This window comes from Vipera ursinii, assembly GCF_947247035.1.
Source record: "Vipera ursinii genome assembly, chromosome: 9".
Classification (NCBI taxonomy): Eukaryota; Metazoa; Chordata; class Lepidosauria; order Squamata; family Viperidae; genus Vipera; species Vipera ursinii.
Genome location: NC_139523.1, coordinates 16,971,787 through 16,985,048, shown reverse-complemented (window position 1 = coordinate 16,985,048; position 13,262 = coordinate 16,971,787). Strand labels below are relative to the sequence as shown.

The following is a 13,262-nucleotide window of genomic DNA, read 5'->3' as shown; positions in this document are numbered from 1 at the left end:
ACTTCCGAAACACTGACTTGAAGATGTTTTTTTTTTTAAAAAAAATGTTTTACAAACGGCAGACTACAAACATCCAAAATGCCACGGGAAAAAATATAGACATCTTTCTTTTCCCTCTCCCCTCACTCCTTCTTGACCCGCACAGGGCCGACTCTGAGAACCGGAAGCACCGCGACGTAAGGAAGGCGCTTTGCCCCGGAAGTTCTTCGGGCGGAACTCCTTCCGGGGTTTGCTCGCTTAGTGTCACCGCCGCCGGAAGCCGGCTGAGAAGGACCAGGCGTGCTGGCGGGAGGCTCCGTGGGAGAGCGGGGCGTCGAGGCCGGGCATGGCGTCGGCGCTGCTGGGCGATATTTGGGCCGAGAGCCCCGTGGAGAACCGGATTTTCGGCTCCGTGCTGCTCTTCTCCTGGGCCGTCTACCTGTGGGAGGCCCTGCTTGCCTGGCGGCAGGTCAGACCCTTCTCTTCCCGCCCAAGCCGAGAGAGCAGCCCCGTCAAGTTTAGGGCCGCCACGAGCCGGGTCATCCCCGCCTCCTTGTGCTGCGCCGAGCGGTGCTTCCCTCCGGGGCTGCCGCCTGCCTCTGGGGACTCGATCGGGGGACGGAAGGCTTGGTTTCTAGCCGGCGGGCTCAGCTCTCCCGAAGCCTCCGCAGAAGGCCGCGGGTCTCGTTACTTCTGCCCTCCCTTGGACGTAACGCAGGGCTCTTCAAACTTGGCTCTTTTATGACTTGTGGACTTCAACTCCCAGAATTCCTCAGCCAGGCACGCTGTCTGAGGAATTCTGGGAGTTGAAGTCCACAAGTCATAAAAGGGCCAAGTTTGAAGACCCCTGACGTAACGGGTCGGCAGGAGATCCACGTTACAGTCCTGTGCCACGCGAGCTCAGATAGATACAAGCCACGCTTGGCGTACGACCGCGCGGGTTGGGCAGAGGCTTGCTTGGCTTTGGCCGGAAGGATTGCAGTCCGTGCACGCCTAGGAAGGAGCACGCCGTGTGAATTACACCCGCCTAAGCCGCTTTCGGACAGGTGTCTACGGAGATTCTCCGTCGGGCAGGTCGTGGTTGTCCCCAAGGTGCTTTTGGAAGAGGCAGCTGGACTTTCTTTGTTTTTTTGCTTGAAGACGTCTCGCTTCTCACCCAAGAAGCTTCTTCGGTTCTGACTGAGTTGCGATTGGCCATTCAGTCAGAGCGGAAGTAGCTTCCTGGATGAGAAGCGAGATGTCTTCAAGGCAAAACAAAGGAAATCCGTTTGCCTTTGGAAAAAAAGCACCTTTGGGACGCTGGAGGACAGACTCTTCCTTAAAAGTGGCTTCATTTGCATTAAGGCTGTGGTCATTGCTAAGCTGCCCTTCAACTTGTCTTCTCCCAAGGGGTGTTTTCAGATTTCCGCTTTCATAGGGGCTAGGAAGGAAGAAGTTGGAAGTCCAGTGCACAGTTGTGTCCTATATTTTCAAAACCTATGTAATTAGCGAAATGCGATATTTGATAGATTATAAAGCCTGTTTCCTGAGGTGCCACCTATATAATACTGGTTCTAAAATGCCCCTGGTTCTCTCCCCCCAGCAGAATTGCTGTGTCTTAGCTTGAAGTACATCAAAACGCTTGCATGCCTCAAAGTTTTAACACGGCGTTTATCTTCAGAACTGGTATTATTAAGGCCAATATCATATGAAAATTACACACCCTTCCCTAGGGTACTTAGAAGGGCCTCTTAACTGGTAGAGTCAATCTATTAATAAGCCAATCTATTATATCTTTGGAATGTTTGACATTGGAATATTACCATAGAGCAGGGCTTATTTTGTCACATAGCCTCAGAAACAAACTTTGATTAGTTTTTCCGAGTGGTTTTGGCCCTAAACCTTAAAAGAACTGATCATATCTATTCAGTAACAGCTGTCGGGTAAACTAAGGAAGATTCTTTCTTCACCCAGCAATATAATTCATAGAACTTGGATTCATTGATTTAGAGATGCATTTCCTAGTCTCACACGAGTGCTTTTGTAATCATGGTGTCTTTTAACTATCGTTGTATATTGTAACAATCCTTGCACTGTTGGACATTGAACTTCCAGTGGCACATGAAAATATCCTTAAAAATGCAAGCTAAATTACTGCTTATTTTTAAATATTTCAGAGGACTGTCTACAAGACAACCACCCATGTCCCACTGGAACTAGGACCAATCATGGACTCAGAAACATTTGAAAAATCCCGTCTTTACCAATTAGATAAAAGTGCATTCAGCTTTTGGTCAGGACTGTACTCAGAGTTAGAGGGCACGGTAGGTATCTTGCTTCTCCTTTGGTTTTGTGTATTTTGAGCGAGCTGGAATGTATTCTAAAATGTAAGTTTGTGAGTATATTTGCATGCTTACATCAGAATATTGACAAAGTAATTGAATAAAAATGCCAGAAGGACATTTTCTGTGACAGAATGTAGAAATCCATAGGGTTTGGTTTTTTTCTTCATAGAATATTGAATAAAAGGGATCTTGGGCTGGAAGCAAATGCTACAAAGAAACCCAAATAGATTTCCTTCAGGCAGAATTGAGGGTGGCTTTTCTTCTGTCTGCTAACATTTCCTGAAGTTTCTCCCTTTCAAGGACAATAGTAGAGGAAGACCCAGTAGATCAGGGGTGGACCAACTATGGCAACTTTATTACCTGTGGACTTCAACTCCCAGAATTCCTGAGTCAGCTGGCTCAGGAATTCTGGAAGTTGAAGTCCACGATTTGTAAAGTTGCCCACCCCTGCAATAGATAGTAGAGCAAAAACTAGCCATGAATACAGTTTGCAGGATTAATTAATGCACTTGCATTCCCTGTCATCTGTCTTATGCAGCATTTTGTCTATGATGCTCCATTTTTCTCTGCGACCTGCATACAATTGAGCCTTAGCTCAGAATTTCCGTGTCCCTCTTTTTTCCAATGTTTTAGAGAATGGAAGAAATTTTCCATGAAAGTAGTGCTCAGGTGATTAAGCTGCAGCATTAAATTATTTGCTGATACATGAATGAGCTTTGGGCTCACGTTAGCTCTGGCTGTTAGTTGATTGACACCCAGCAAGGTTTACAGTTAAATACAGTTTTAAATCTGGACCTCTCTTGATTTCTGGAATCCCACACTTAAATAAGATTGTACCATGTTAGCTTCTTCCATAAAATCATGTTTTTGTTCTTACAGGTAATCCTTCTTTGTGGAGGAATTCCTTTCCTTTGGTCTGTGTCTGGAGACATTTCAAATCGTGCTGGTTTTGGACCTGAATATGAAGTAAGTGTATTGGTTTGCTTGAGTCAGCTGAATACTAACCTAATCATGTTCGATCAAGCGCCAGGTAGTCCTAAGAATTTCTGTTTAAATTTTGGGTATGTAAGAAAAGGTGTGCTAGATCAAACCAAAGAAGTATCTGGTTTAGAAGGCAGAATAATATTCACATTTAAAATCTCTCTAGCTAGTTAGTATCTAGGGGGGAGAGTATTCAGACATTCCTCTAAGAAAGCTGAAAACAGGGTCAGAAACCTGTGAATGGTCGTTAAGTGAATCCAGCTTTCCCTGTTGACTTTAACTGAACAGTCACTAAACAAATGGTTGTGTATCATGATTATAGAGCAGTTCATGTTTTGGTGCAGTGATCAAGCAGTTAAAAAGGAGGAAGATACATTTGAATTTTGCTTCATTGCTGTGATTGTAGAAAATCTCAGTAACAACTAAGGAGGTGTCAGATTTCTTGTTCTGGGAACAGAAGGTTCTGTGCCACCCCAGCAAAATGTCCATCTGACCATTCTCTGGTTTACAACCATTAATCATCCAGATTGCAAGTTAACTGTTGCATTCATCCAGAACATGACAAACGGTTTCCTGTTTGGAAGACTGAGTACGCCAGGTTGGTAAAATTAAGAGGGGAGAATGGAAAATACAAGAGTTTTCCAGAATGCTCCTTTCCTGGATTTATAGATTTTGCTGATTTCCATCTGATATTTTTCATAATAGCTTTTCTTGGCTAGTGCCTGTTGCTTGATCATGCAAGGTGGGCAACTCAGTTCAGTGGCATTGACTTAAATAAATGTGACAGCTTTGTAGTTTGGCTAGTGCTATAAATGTATCAAATACTTTGTTTTGTTTTTCCAAACAAACTGGTCACTAGCCATGATTTATACTGGCTCTCCGGGAGAGAACCCAACTGGTTTGTTTGTAATCTACAGATCTACTCATGATTTTTAAACTCATTTTTTCCTCAACCTTGGCAACTTTAAGCTGTGTGGACTTCCAGAATTCCTTAGCCAGCATGGGTGATGAATTCTGGGAATTGAAGTCCATGCAATGTAAAGTTGCCAGGATTAACTTTTATTTAAACCTAACCTTAATTTAAATTTGCCAAAGTTGAGAAACTTGATTAACTGCTTTCAGTGGCAGAAGGAACTTCAAACTGTTTGCACCAGCATGTAATTTCAGGGATTTGCCAGAAGCCCTAAGCAAAACTGTAAAGTGCATAGGAATTATAGGCTGCAATTCAGACTTGGTCATATTTAGGCTAAATCATTAAAATCAAAATAGTTGTAACTAATTGATATCCCGTTTATATTGTAGGGAGACTTTGCAAGTAGGACTAAGTCTCAGTCTGACCCTATTATGTAGCTAAGAATAATATTTTATCTGTAACAATTCTCCTCTCCATTATTCTGATGCGCAGATTGTCCAGTCGTTGGTGTTCCTACTGCTTGCTACACTTTTCAGTGCAGTCACAGGTCTGCCCTGGAGCCTCTATAATACTTTTGTCATTGAGGAAAAGCATGGTTTCAATCAGCAGGTATTACATCATTTCTACCTTCTCTGATGTCTTCTCAATGTTTTGGAATGTAATATCTTACTGTGGATGCTGCACTTGTTTGAGTTCTCCTACCCTTGTTCTATTGGTCCTTATTGCGGATGTTTCATGCAGTACACCAGGGTTGTCAAACTCAATTTCATTGAGGGCTGCATCAGCACTGCGGTTGCCCTCAGGGGGCCAGGTGGGTATGGCCAGGGTGGGCGTGGCCTACTGGGTGGGTGTGGCTAGAGTGCATATGGCCTACTGGGTGGGCGTGGCTAGAGTGCGTATGGCCTACTGGGTGGGCGTGGCCAGCTCTACATCGTTTGCATCAAGGGTGCCTATGGGACAAGAGTGGGACAGATCTGAGGGTCTCTGGCAGAAGGAGGGTCTCTGGGCCAGGGCCAAGGCAGTGGGGGCCGTTCCCTCACTGTTTCCAGGATGGCTTCGCGGGCCACATGAAACCACTTCGCGGGCCGGATCCGGCCCCCGGGCCTTGTGTTTGACATGTCTGCTGTACACTGTCATGGGTCAATTGATTGAAATCAGCTATGGAAAAATTTAATAACAAATACCCATGACTAACCATGCTGCCTAGTGGCTGAGGAAAACTATAGTCCGGCTAAACTTGAGGAATTGCTATCCTACATTCATTAACAGGCAAGAGCTCTCCCTGCCTGTAACAATAATAAGACAACCTTTAGTGTCATTTACCTGTATACGCTGCAGCACACATTACAATGAAATTCCAATGCCCCACTCTTGAAAGAAGGAACGCCACCGAGGGGAGACATGATAGCAGTGTTCCAGTATCTGAGGGGCTGCCACAGGGCAGAGGGGGCCAGGTTGTTCACCAAAGCACCAGAGGGAAGGACGAGAAACTGGTTGGAAACTGATCAAGGAGAGAAGCAAGCTAGAATTAAGAAGAAACTTCCTGACAGTGAGGACAATCAACCAGTGGAACAGCTTGCCACCAGAAATCGTGGGCACTCCATCACTGGAGATTTTTAAGAAGAGACTAGACAATCAATCACCTGTCCAAGATAGTATAGGTTCTCCTGCTTCAGCAGGGGGTTGGACTAGAAGACCTCCAAGGTCCCTTCCAGCTCCTATTCTATTCTATTTCTATTCTGTTAACAATGTCACCACCCCAAGGATTGCAATAATAATAAAATAGCATCACCAAAAATGCTAAAAATGACACCCAAACTTCTGTTCATCACAGTCTATTTGGAAAAAAGTCTTGAAGGGTTAACAAGGTTGATACTATATGGAACTGCGCTGTTGTAGTACAGAATCTAGTTGTTCTGCTTCAGATACCACAAAGCTTCCTCCCAGAAGGCAACAATGAAAATGATTGCATTGCCATGATTAATTGCTGAAATGTGAGCTTCACAGAGAACAATCAAGACATCTAGTGTACTTTGCCTGTGTTCTTTTAGGGAGCCCTAGTTCCTTTGCAGATGTTTTAGGGAGTTTCCCATATCTTTTATTTTCTGTTTTACTTTAGCTATTTCCTGGTAGCATGTCTAAGCACATTCTCTTTCAGTGCCATCTTGAGTAAACTTTTTATGTCTGGGGATTTTGGACGTGCTGCTTTGTCATACTTGGGCAAGGGATGTTTTTAATGTTCTGTTTATTTTAGCAGTTTTGGCAAAACGGTCAGACAATTCTGAAGTGTAACTAAGATGCACGCAATGTAAAACTTGTCGAATTTATGGAGTCCATTTCAGATTTCCCCTGCTTATTATGTATGCTTCTCTTTAATAGACCCTGGGATTCTTTTTTAAAGATGCCATCAAGAAGTTCATCGTGACACAGTGTATTCTCCTGCCGGTGACCTCGCTCCTACTTTACATCATCAAAATAGGTGGAGATTATTTCTTCATCTATGCCTGGCTTTTCACTTTAGTTGTTTCCTTGGTGAGTTCACAGCATCTGGATGTTTCGTTTAGAATTATTGAAAAATCATCTCGGCTATTAAGGTTTTGCTCTTTATCCTTTTCCTGATAGTGATTTTCCTTTTTTTTTTAAAGAAAAAAAATTGAGTTTATAATAGAAGTTTAAAAAAATGAAAAGAAAAATGAGAAAGGGATGAGTGATAGGAAGAAAGTAGAAAGTGGAAAAGAAAGAAAATGTAGAGTTTTGACTTCCCCCTTGTATATTTAGTAAGGGCCGTCTTACTCTTTCTTCTCCCTCCTAAATCATCAATTCAGTCTTTCCTTCTTTCAGTAAAAACTCCATTATGAGAGTTCCACTTTTTAAAACAGTCTTAATTGTTTTTCCCCGGACCAAAACTGGTCAGCTTCACTATTTCTATGAGCTCCCATCATTTTTATAATCCAGTCCTCTGCTACCGATGTTTCTCCTACCTTTGTGCATATAATACTCTTACCTCAGTTATTATATACAAACTTTGTCCCCCGTGTTTTTTTTTCCTAGTTCAGCATCCATAAGATCAAATAAAAATAATTCTGACTTCACTGATAATTACTTTCCAACTTGCCCTGTAAGAGTGCAAGCTGGATTTTGTAAGTGAACAACAGTATCTTTTATCATTTTGCTCCATTCCAGGTTCTTGTCACAATTTATGCTGACTATATTGCTCCGTTGTTTGATAAATTCATTCCACTGCCTGAAGGAGAACTCAAGCGGGAGATTGAGACAATGGCAAAGGATATAGACTTCCCGCTCACCAAAGTTTATGTTGTGGAAGGTATGAGAATAGAGGGCTCAGGTTTTGATTTTGAAGAAAGTCCTTCACTTACAACCATTCATTTAGTGACTGCTCAAAGTTACAACTGCACTGAAACAAGTGGCTTGTATTTTTCACACAACGGGGATCGTGGCATCCAAATTCACTTGGCAACTGGCATGTACTTACGACAGTTGCACTTTTCCTGGGGTCATGTGATCCCCTTTTGCCGCCTTCTGATAAGGAAAGCCAATGGGGAAGTCAGATTCTCTTAACAGTGGCGTTACTATCTTTAACAACTATAGTGATTCACTTAACAACTGTGGCAAGAAAGATTGTAAAATGGGGCAAAACTCACTTGGCAATTGCCTTGCTTAGCAATGGAATTTTTGGACTCGTGGTCGTAAGTCAAGGACTACTTCTATTGCCAAACTACGCTGGTTTTTCTGAAATTATGCTGTTGGGGAGGTAGCATTAGCTTGCTGACCATGGAAACCTGTTGCAGACAGAGAAAGAACATGAATTCCTCCAGGTGGTGTTCCCTGGGATTTTAGCCCATTACTTTGCAGCTGACCATATGATAAAGTGGAGAATTGATTCAACATCTTGAATTGTCCAAATTTAGTGATTATAAGAATAATCAAGCAGTGTCAACTTTCCGGCTGGCAAATCCAACATTAAAGAAACTCTATGGCCTTGAGGTGCTGTAAGAGTTAAATTTTTATTGAATATACATCCTGGCACTGACGAAGTAAAATCAATTCTAAGTTTCCCATGTGAAGTTCTGATTAGTTAGCAATAGCTTTTCATAACCCCTCCAGCACCACGTGTTCATGTTGCCCAATCACATTGTTTCTGTTTGCTATGGGAACGGTCCCCTTCTCTGTCGGACACCTGCTTTGGATGACCTTGGTTCCCACAGTCCATGGACAGCTTCTTGACACTCCCGTTTCTTTCCCAGACTCCCCCTCCTCCCCCCTTCAGAGGTTAGCAAGCATCTTAGCAATTCAACCCTGACAAGCAGTCATGTTCAGAGAACTTCAACATTGGCAGTATAAGCCAATGTTACAAGTACCTGCAATAAATCTCTGTCCTTTAACTGGTGCTATGTAGCCTGGACCTTTAGATCCTAACCTGGCTTCCTCCAGTCTGGATGCCCTCTAGACGTGCATGACTGCTACTGAGAATGCTGGGAAATTCTGCTTATCTGGAGGTCATCCAGAGTGAGAAGTGTTGCCTTAAGTGCTTGAAACCTCACAGTCATATTGCAGGTTTGCAATGTCGCCAAGATGGTCCTCCAGTCTGTTAGTAGAGAAAGAATGGTCCACAGTCACCATCAAAGTTTGCTAGCACACGGTGCCACCTCCTTCTGCAGATTAAGCGGTTTGATCCTGCTCAGGATCTAGTTGGATGGTCTCACAAAGTCCCACAAGGGAAGACAGGTATGATATTTATACCCTATTCTGCCTGTGCCACTTTCCTCTATGCCTCATGGAAACCATTCGCTGCAGCTACACAGTTTGAAATAACTTCCGTTTAGCACTCAACCTTAAAGCTATGCTGGATGCTAAACTTGATTCGGGCATTTCCAGTTGCACTATAGTCCATGTGGTTTGGTCACCAGCTGCGTGCAGCTGGAACAAGTGAACAGTTTCATACCCAAGCAAGCTTACTGGTCTCTTAACAGGAGGCTGATGCTGATGCTGAAGGCCAAATACACATAAGACCTCTCCCTCATAAAATCTAGTGGGTGGGTATGCTAAAGTAAATGTGACTGAATTTTGTCCTCCTCTTTCTCCCCAGGCTCCAAACGTTCTTCCCATAGCAATGCCTATTTCTATGGTTTCTTCAAGAACAAACGTATTGTGTTGTTTGACACTCTCCTGGAAGATTATTCTGCCCTCAACAAAGAGCACTCTGAAGAGCCTGGTGTGGACACGGAAGCAGCTGGAGAAAATGATGGAGGACCTGAGTCAAAAGCTAAAACCAAAGTGAGCCCTGATTTGTTTATGTTATCATTATTGACAGACCTGATCCAAAGTTTCCAAATAACAAAGATGGGTTGCCTAAAAGGAAATCCCAAGCAGGAATTATAGGAATACCAGCATGCCTACTGAATCTTTGGTTATTAAAATTAAAGTGATAATGAGTTGCCAAGAAACACATTTCAATATGGTTTATTACTTGTGTATGTGTGTAGTGACAATTTTGGCCTGGGTTTGGGGAAGTGTATAAAATAGCTAATCCAACAGAGTTCTATGGACCTGTTCATTTCAACTTCCACTTCTAAAAAAAGCAATTATTTGGCCCATTTTTAAAGGAGCTACGAGCATCTTAGGCAGTGGTGTGATTCAAATACGTGAACAACTGGTTCTCCGTGTAGATGCCACTTCCAGAAGTCCATTCTGGGCCTGGGTGACAAAAAATTAGCTACCGGTTCTGCCGAACTGGTGTGAACTGGCTGAATACCACCACTGATCTTAGGTCTTGCCCTCCTGGTAATCCAAACCTGGTAATCCAAACAAGAACATTGTGTCCTATCCATTTGTGTTTCTGTGTGCATGCCCGCAAGTTAAAGAAATGAATTTATATTTTTCTCCACATGTCTAGAGTAAGAAGCAAGGTTGCAAAAATGAAGAAGTTTTGGCTGTGCTGGGTCATGAGTTGGGACACTGGAAACTTGGCCACACCATTAAAAATATTGTCATCAGCCAGGTATGTAAGAAATAATTAGGCACCTATCTACTGTTACTGTTTACTCAGAAAATAAAGTGGGTCCATCTTTCTGCTCGCTTTCTGCTTTCTTCTATCTCTGTTGTATAATTGAAAAAAATGGAATGAGGACATATAAAAGCTTTGGGCAACGTTCATAACACAGACTAAATGAGACATTACATAGGAAATCTGAATCTTTAGCCTTTTTTTAAAGTTATAAGAGCAAGCCTGGATAGGTGTAAGCAGCAGTGGACTGGATCAGAGCTGGAGAAAGGTTGCTTTTATTTATTGTTTGTAATTTCCGTTTTATGTTTTAATCTTCCTTGGGTTGTTATATAGAAATGATTGCAATAGAACGGCCTGAAAGATTGCTGTCTCTGAGTGAAGTACATAGCCAAACAAAATTGAAAAAGTCCCTCTAGAGTTTGGGAATGCTTCCATATTCTATAAAATGGTATATCTTTACCCATGGAAGTGTCCATGGCCCTTCTAATAGGAGAGGTTCCAGTCTTTGGAGACTCAAAAAAAGCTGTGGTAGACCAGGCCAAATACTTCTCTGGTCCAGCATTCAATGCTAATGGTAGCCAACCAGATGCTCTAGGACACGGGTGTCAAACTCGCCATGTCACGTGACATGTTCCAACGTATCACGGCTATTTTCACATTGCCGGAGCTGGGGTGGACGTGGTCTCCATATGATGAAACTGGTCCACGGGCTGGCAGTTTGACACCTCTGGTCTAGGAGTATAGCCGTGCAGGCAGTATATAAAGCAGGGGTAGGCAACCTTGGCTCTTTTATGACTTGTGTACTTCAACTCCCAGAATTCCTGAGCCAGCCAAGCTGAGGGGAAAGGGAGAGGTTTCCAAGCTGAGCCATGCTGGCTCAGGAATTCTGGGAGTTGAAGTCCACAAGTCATAAAAGAGCCAAGGTTGCCTACCCCTGATGTAAAGGATGAAACACCCACTTCCCTCTTGCGTTACCCAGCATGTGATATCCAACCTTGACATGAGGAGATAAAAATGACAGATTAGCTATTAATAATCACTTGTTCAATGCATCTTCATAACTTTGTGTACTCAACTTGCCAAGACCAAGCACGTCAGCTGCAATGTGCTACTTTTTCCTTCTGAATGCCCAACTGATTTATTATAGTTCATTTTTAGTGTAACATTTACGGTAGTTAACAATTCCTAACACCCTGTGTCTTGTTTTCTCTCAGATGAACTCCTTCTTATGTTTCTTCTTATTTGCGGTGTTGATTGGTCGAAAGGAGCTTTTTGCCGCCTTTGGATTCTACGAAACCCAGCCTACCCTGATAGGCTTGCTGATAATTTTTCAGTTTATTTTCTCACCTTACAATGAGGTAAACTTCAGTTTTGGTTGGCGCTTTACTCAACTGATAAGAGCTGCTTTCCTGGCAAAGTTACCTGGGTTCCATGTGGAAAGTTTGGTTCCTAAATTACTGTTACAGTTTGTCTAAATGGGTTGGATCCTGGCATCCTCCCATGAAAGGAGACGACTTTTCTGTTCCTAGTTCTCCATCCAGACCTTTGGTCTTTCCAGAAATGTTTTCCCAGGACATCCTTCTCACCCCTCTCCCAGAGGTTGTTTTCTGAGGTTTCCCAAAACCCTTCCATCTTCCATTTTCCAATTCATTAACTCATAAGAAAGTGACTTCTTTCACTCTTGGTAATATTGTTTTGGAGGGTGGAATCTGGGGCCTGACAAGAAGGAAAGAGAGCTAGTTCCTTTCTGCAAATACTGTATCTAAGAATTAATCCCAAATGTGGCCTATTTTCTCCTCCCTTTTAGTCTTTGGAAGGTTTGATGAGATTTGGAGAAGTGGCTTTGAAAGACTGTTAAACTCATTCTGAAATCTCATCCTTTGTCATCCTCTTGTTTTCCCACTACAGGTGCTTTCCTTTTGCTTGACTGTATTAAGTCGGCGATTTGAATTTCAAGCTGATGCATTTGCCAAGAAACTCGGAAAGGCAAAAGATTTGTATTCTGCGTTGATCAAGTTGAACAAAGATAACCTGGGATTCCCCGTTTCAGACTGGTTATTTTCAATGTGGCATTATTCTCACCCTCCACTGTTAGAAAGACTTCAAGCTCTAAAGGAATCTAAACAGGACTGAGGGGGAAAGAATTGAGGAGGCCCAGAGGAGAAACCTACTCTCGCCAAATCAAGTTTCCAGTTTTTTTGTTTTTTGTTTTTAAAAAAGAAGTATATACAGTATACCCATTTCATTCCTAAACACAGCATCCTGCATAGCTCTATGCGCTGTTCACTTGAATTGAAACAACCTCCCCAAAGTCCTTTTTCTAACAAATGAATTGTAATCAGGAGCTGAGGGAGAAATGTAATGTGTAACATTTAGCTTAATCACAAAAGCCATGCTTGAAAGGAAAAATAATTTGTCACAACCAATGTGTCCGTGCTTGAATCTGTGAAAGCTTTGTGACTTTTGTACCTTTTAAGCACTTTGTCCAGATGTTCTTACACAGTATGGAAATTCTTACCTCATCTATGGCAGAGGTGGGTGGAGGAAAAGGACCTGAAAAGTAATTTTTGAACCACTGGGATTTGACATTTCTAAACCCAATTGCTATCTGGATAGGAACAGTGGAGCTTTCTTTCACCGTTCAAGTTCTTATCTGCAATGAAATTACAGGTGTGATGAAAACACCTCTTTCCCCAAATAGGGGAAACAAAATAAATTACAGATGATATATACCGTAGTTATGTGTCCTACATATATTACTGTTACAATGGTTTGGAATTTGGTTTACCTTGTCTCCTCTCCCTAATTTTTCCTGGTAGGAAATAACTGCAATTCCCCCCCCCCCCAAATATCGCATAAGGTGTTGGCATACCTACAGACACCCCCTTGGTTTCTATTGTCTGTCTTTTCGACTTTCAGTATAAGAATGGGAAGTTGACACATTCCAGATTAAAGTTCCAGCCTCCCTATTGTATCTGTTTCCAAGAAAACCTCTAAGACAGGAGAGGTTTTTTCCTGTTTGGAGGCTTTCGTAATGCAT

At 42.6% G+C, this 13,262-nt stretch overlaps 1 protein-coding gene across 1 annotated transcript; it reads left to right on the top strand.

Annotated features, from left to right (window-relative positions):
• The first annotated feature begins 232 nt into the window (after positions 1 to 232).
• Positions 233 to 13,014, top strand: ZMPSTE24 (zinc metallopeptidase STE24). Its single transcript, XM_083369343.1, has 10 exons — positions 233 to 448; positions 2,136 to 2,282; positions 3,183 to 3,269; positions 4,690 to 4,806; positions 6,577 to 6,729; positions 7,381 to 7,522; positions 9,305 to 9,492; positions 10,112 to 10,216; positions 11,437 to 11,580; positions 12,131 to 13,014. Exons 1-10 carry the CDS (start codon positions 326 to 328, stop codon positions 12,353 to 12,355), a joined length of 1,431 nt encoding a protein of 476 aa, XP_083225469.1. The 5' UTR covers positions 233 to 325; the 3' UTR covers positions 12,356 to 13,014.
• The last annotated feature ends 248 nt before the right edge of the window (positions 13,015 to 13,262 follow it).

Coding starts and splice junctions, on each gene's coding strand:
- ZMPSTE24 (XM_083369343.1), top strand. CDS start 326: ATGGCGTCGGCGCTGCTGGGCGATATTTGGGCCGAGAGCCCCGTGGAG. Junction 4,807..6,576: donor AGCATGGTTTCAATCAGCAG/GTATTACATCAT, acceptor TCTCTTTAATAG/ACCCTGGGATTCTTTTTTAA. Junction 10,217..11,436: donor AAAATATTGTCATCAGCCAG/GTATGTAAGAAA, acceptor GTTTTCTCTCAG/ATGAACTCCTTCTTATGTTT.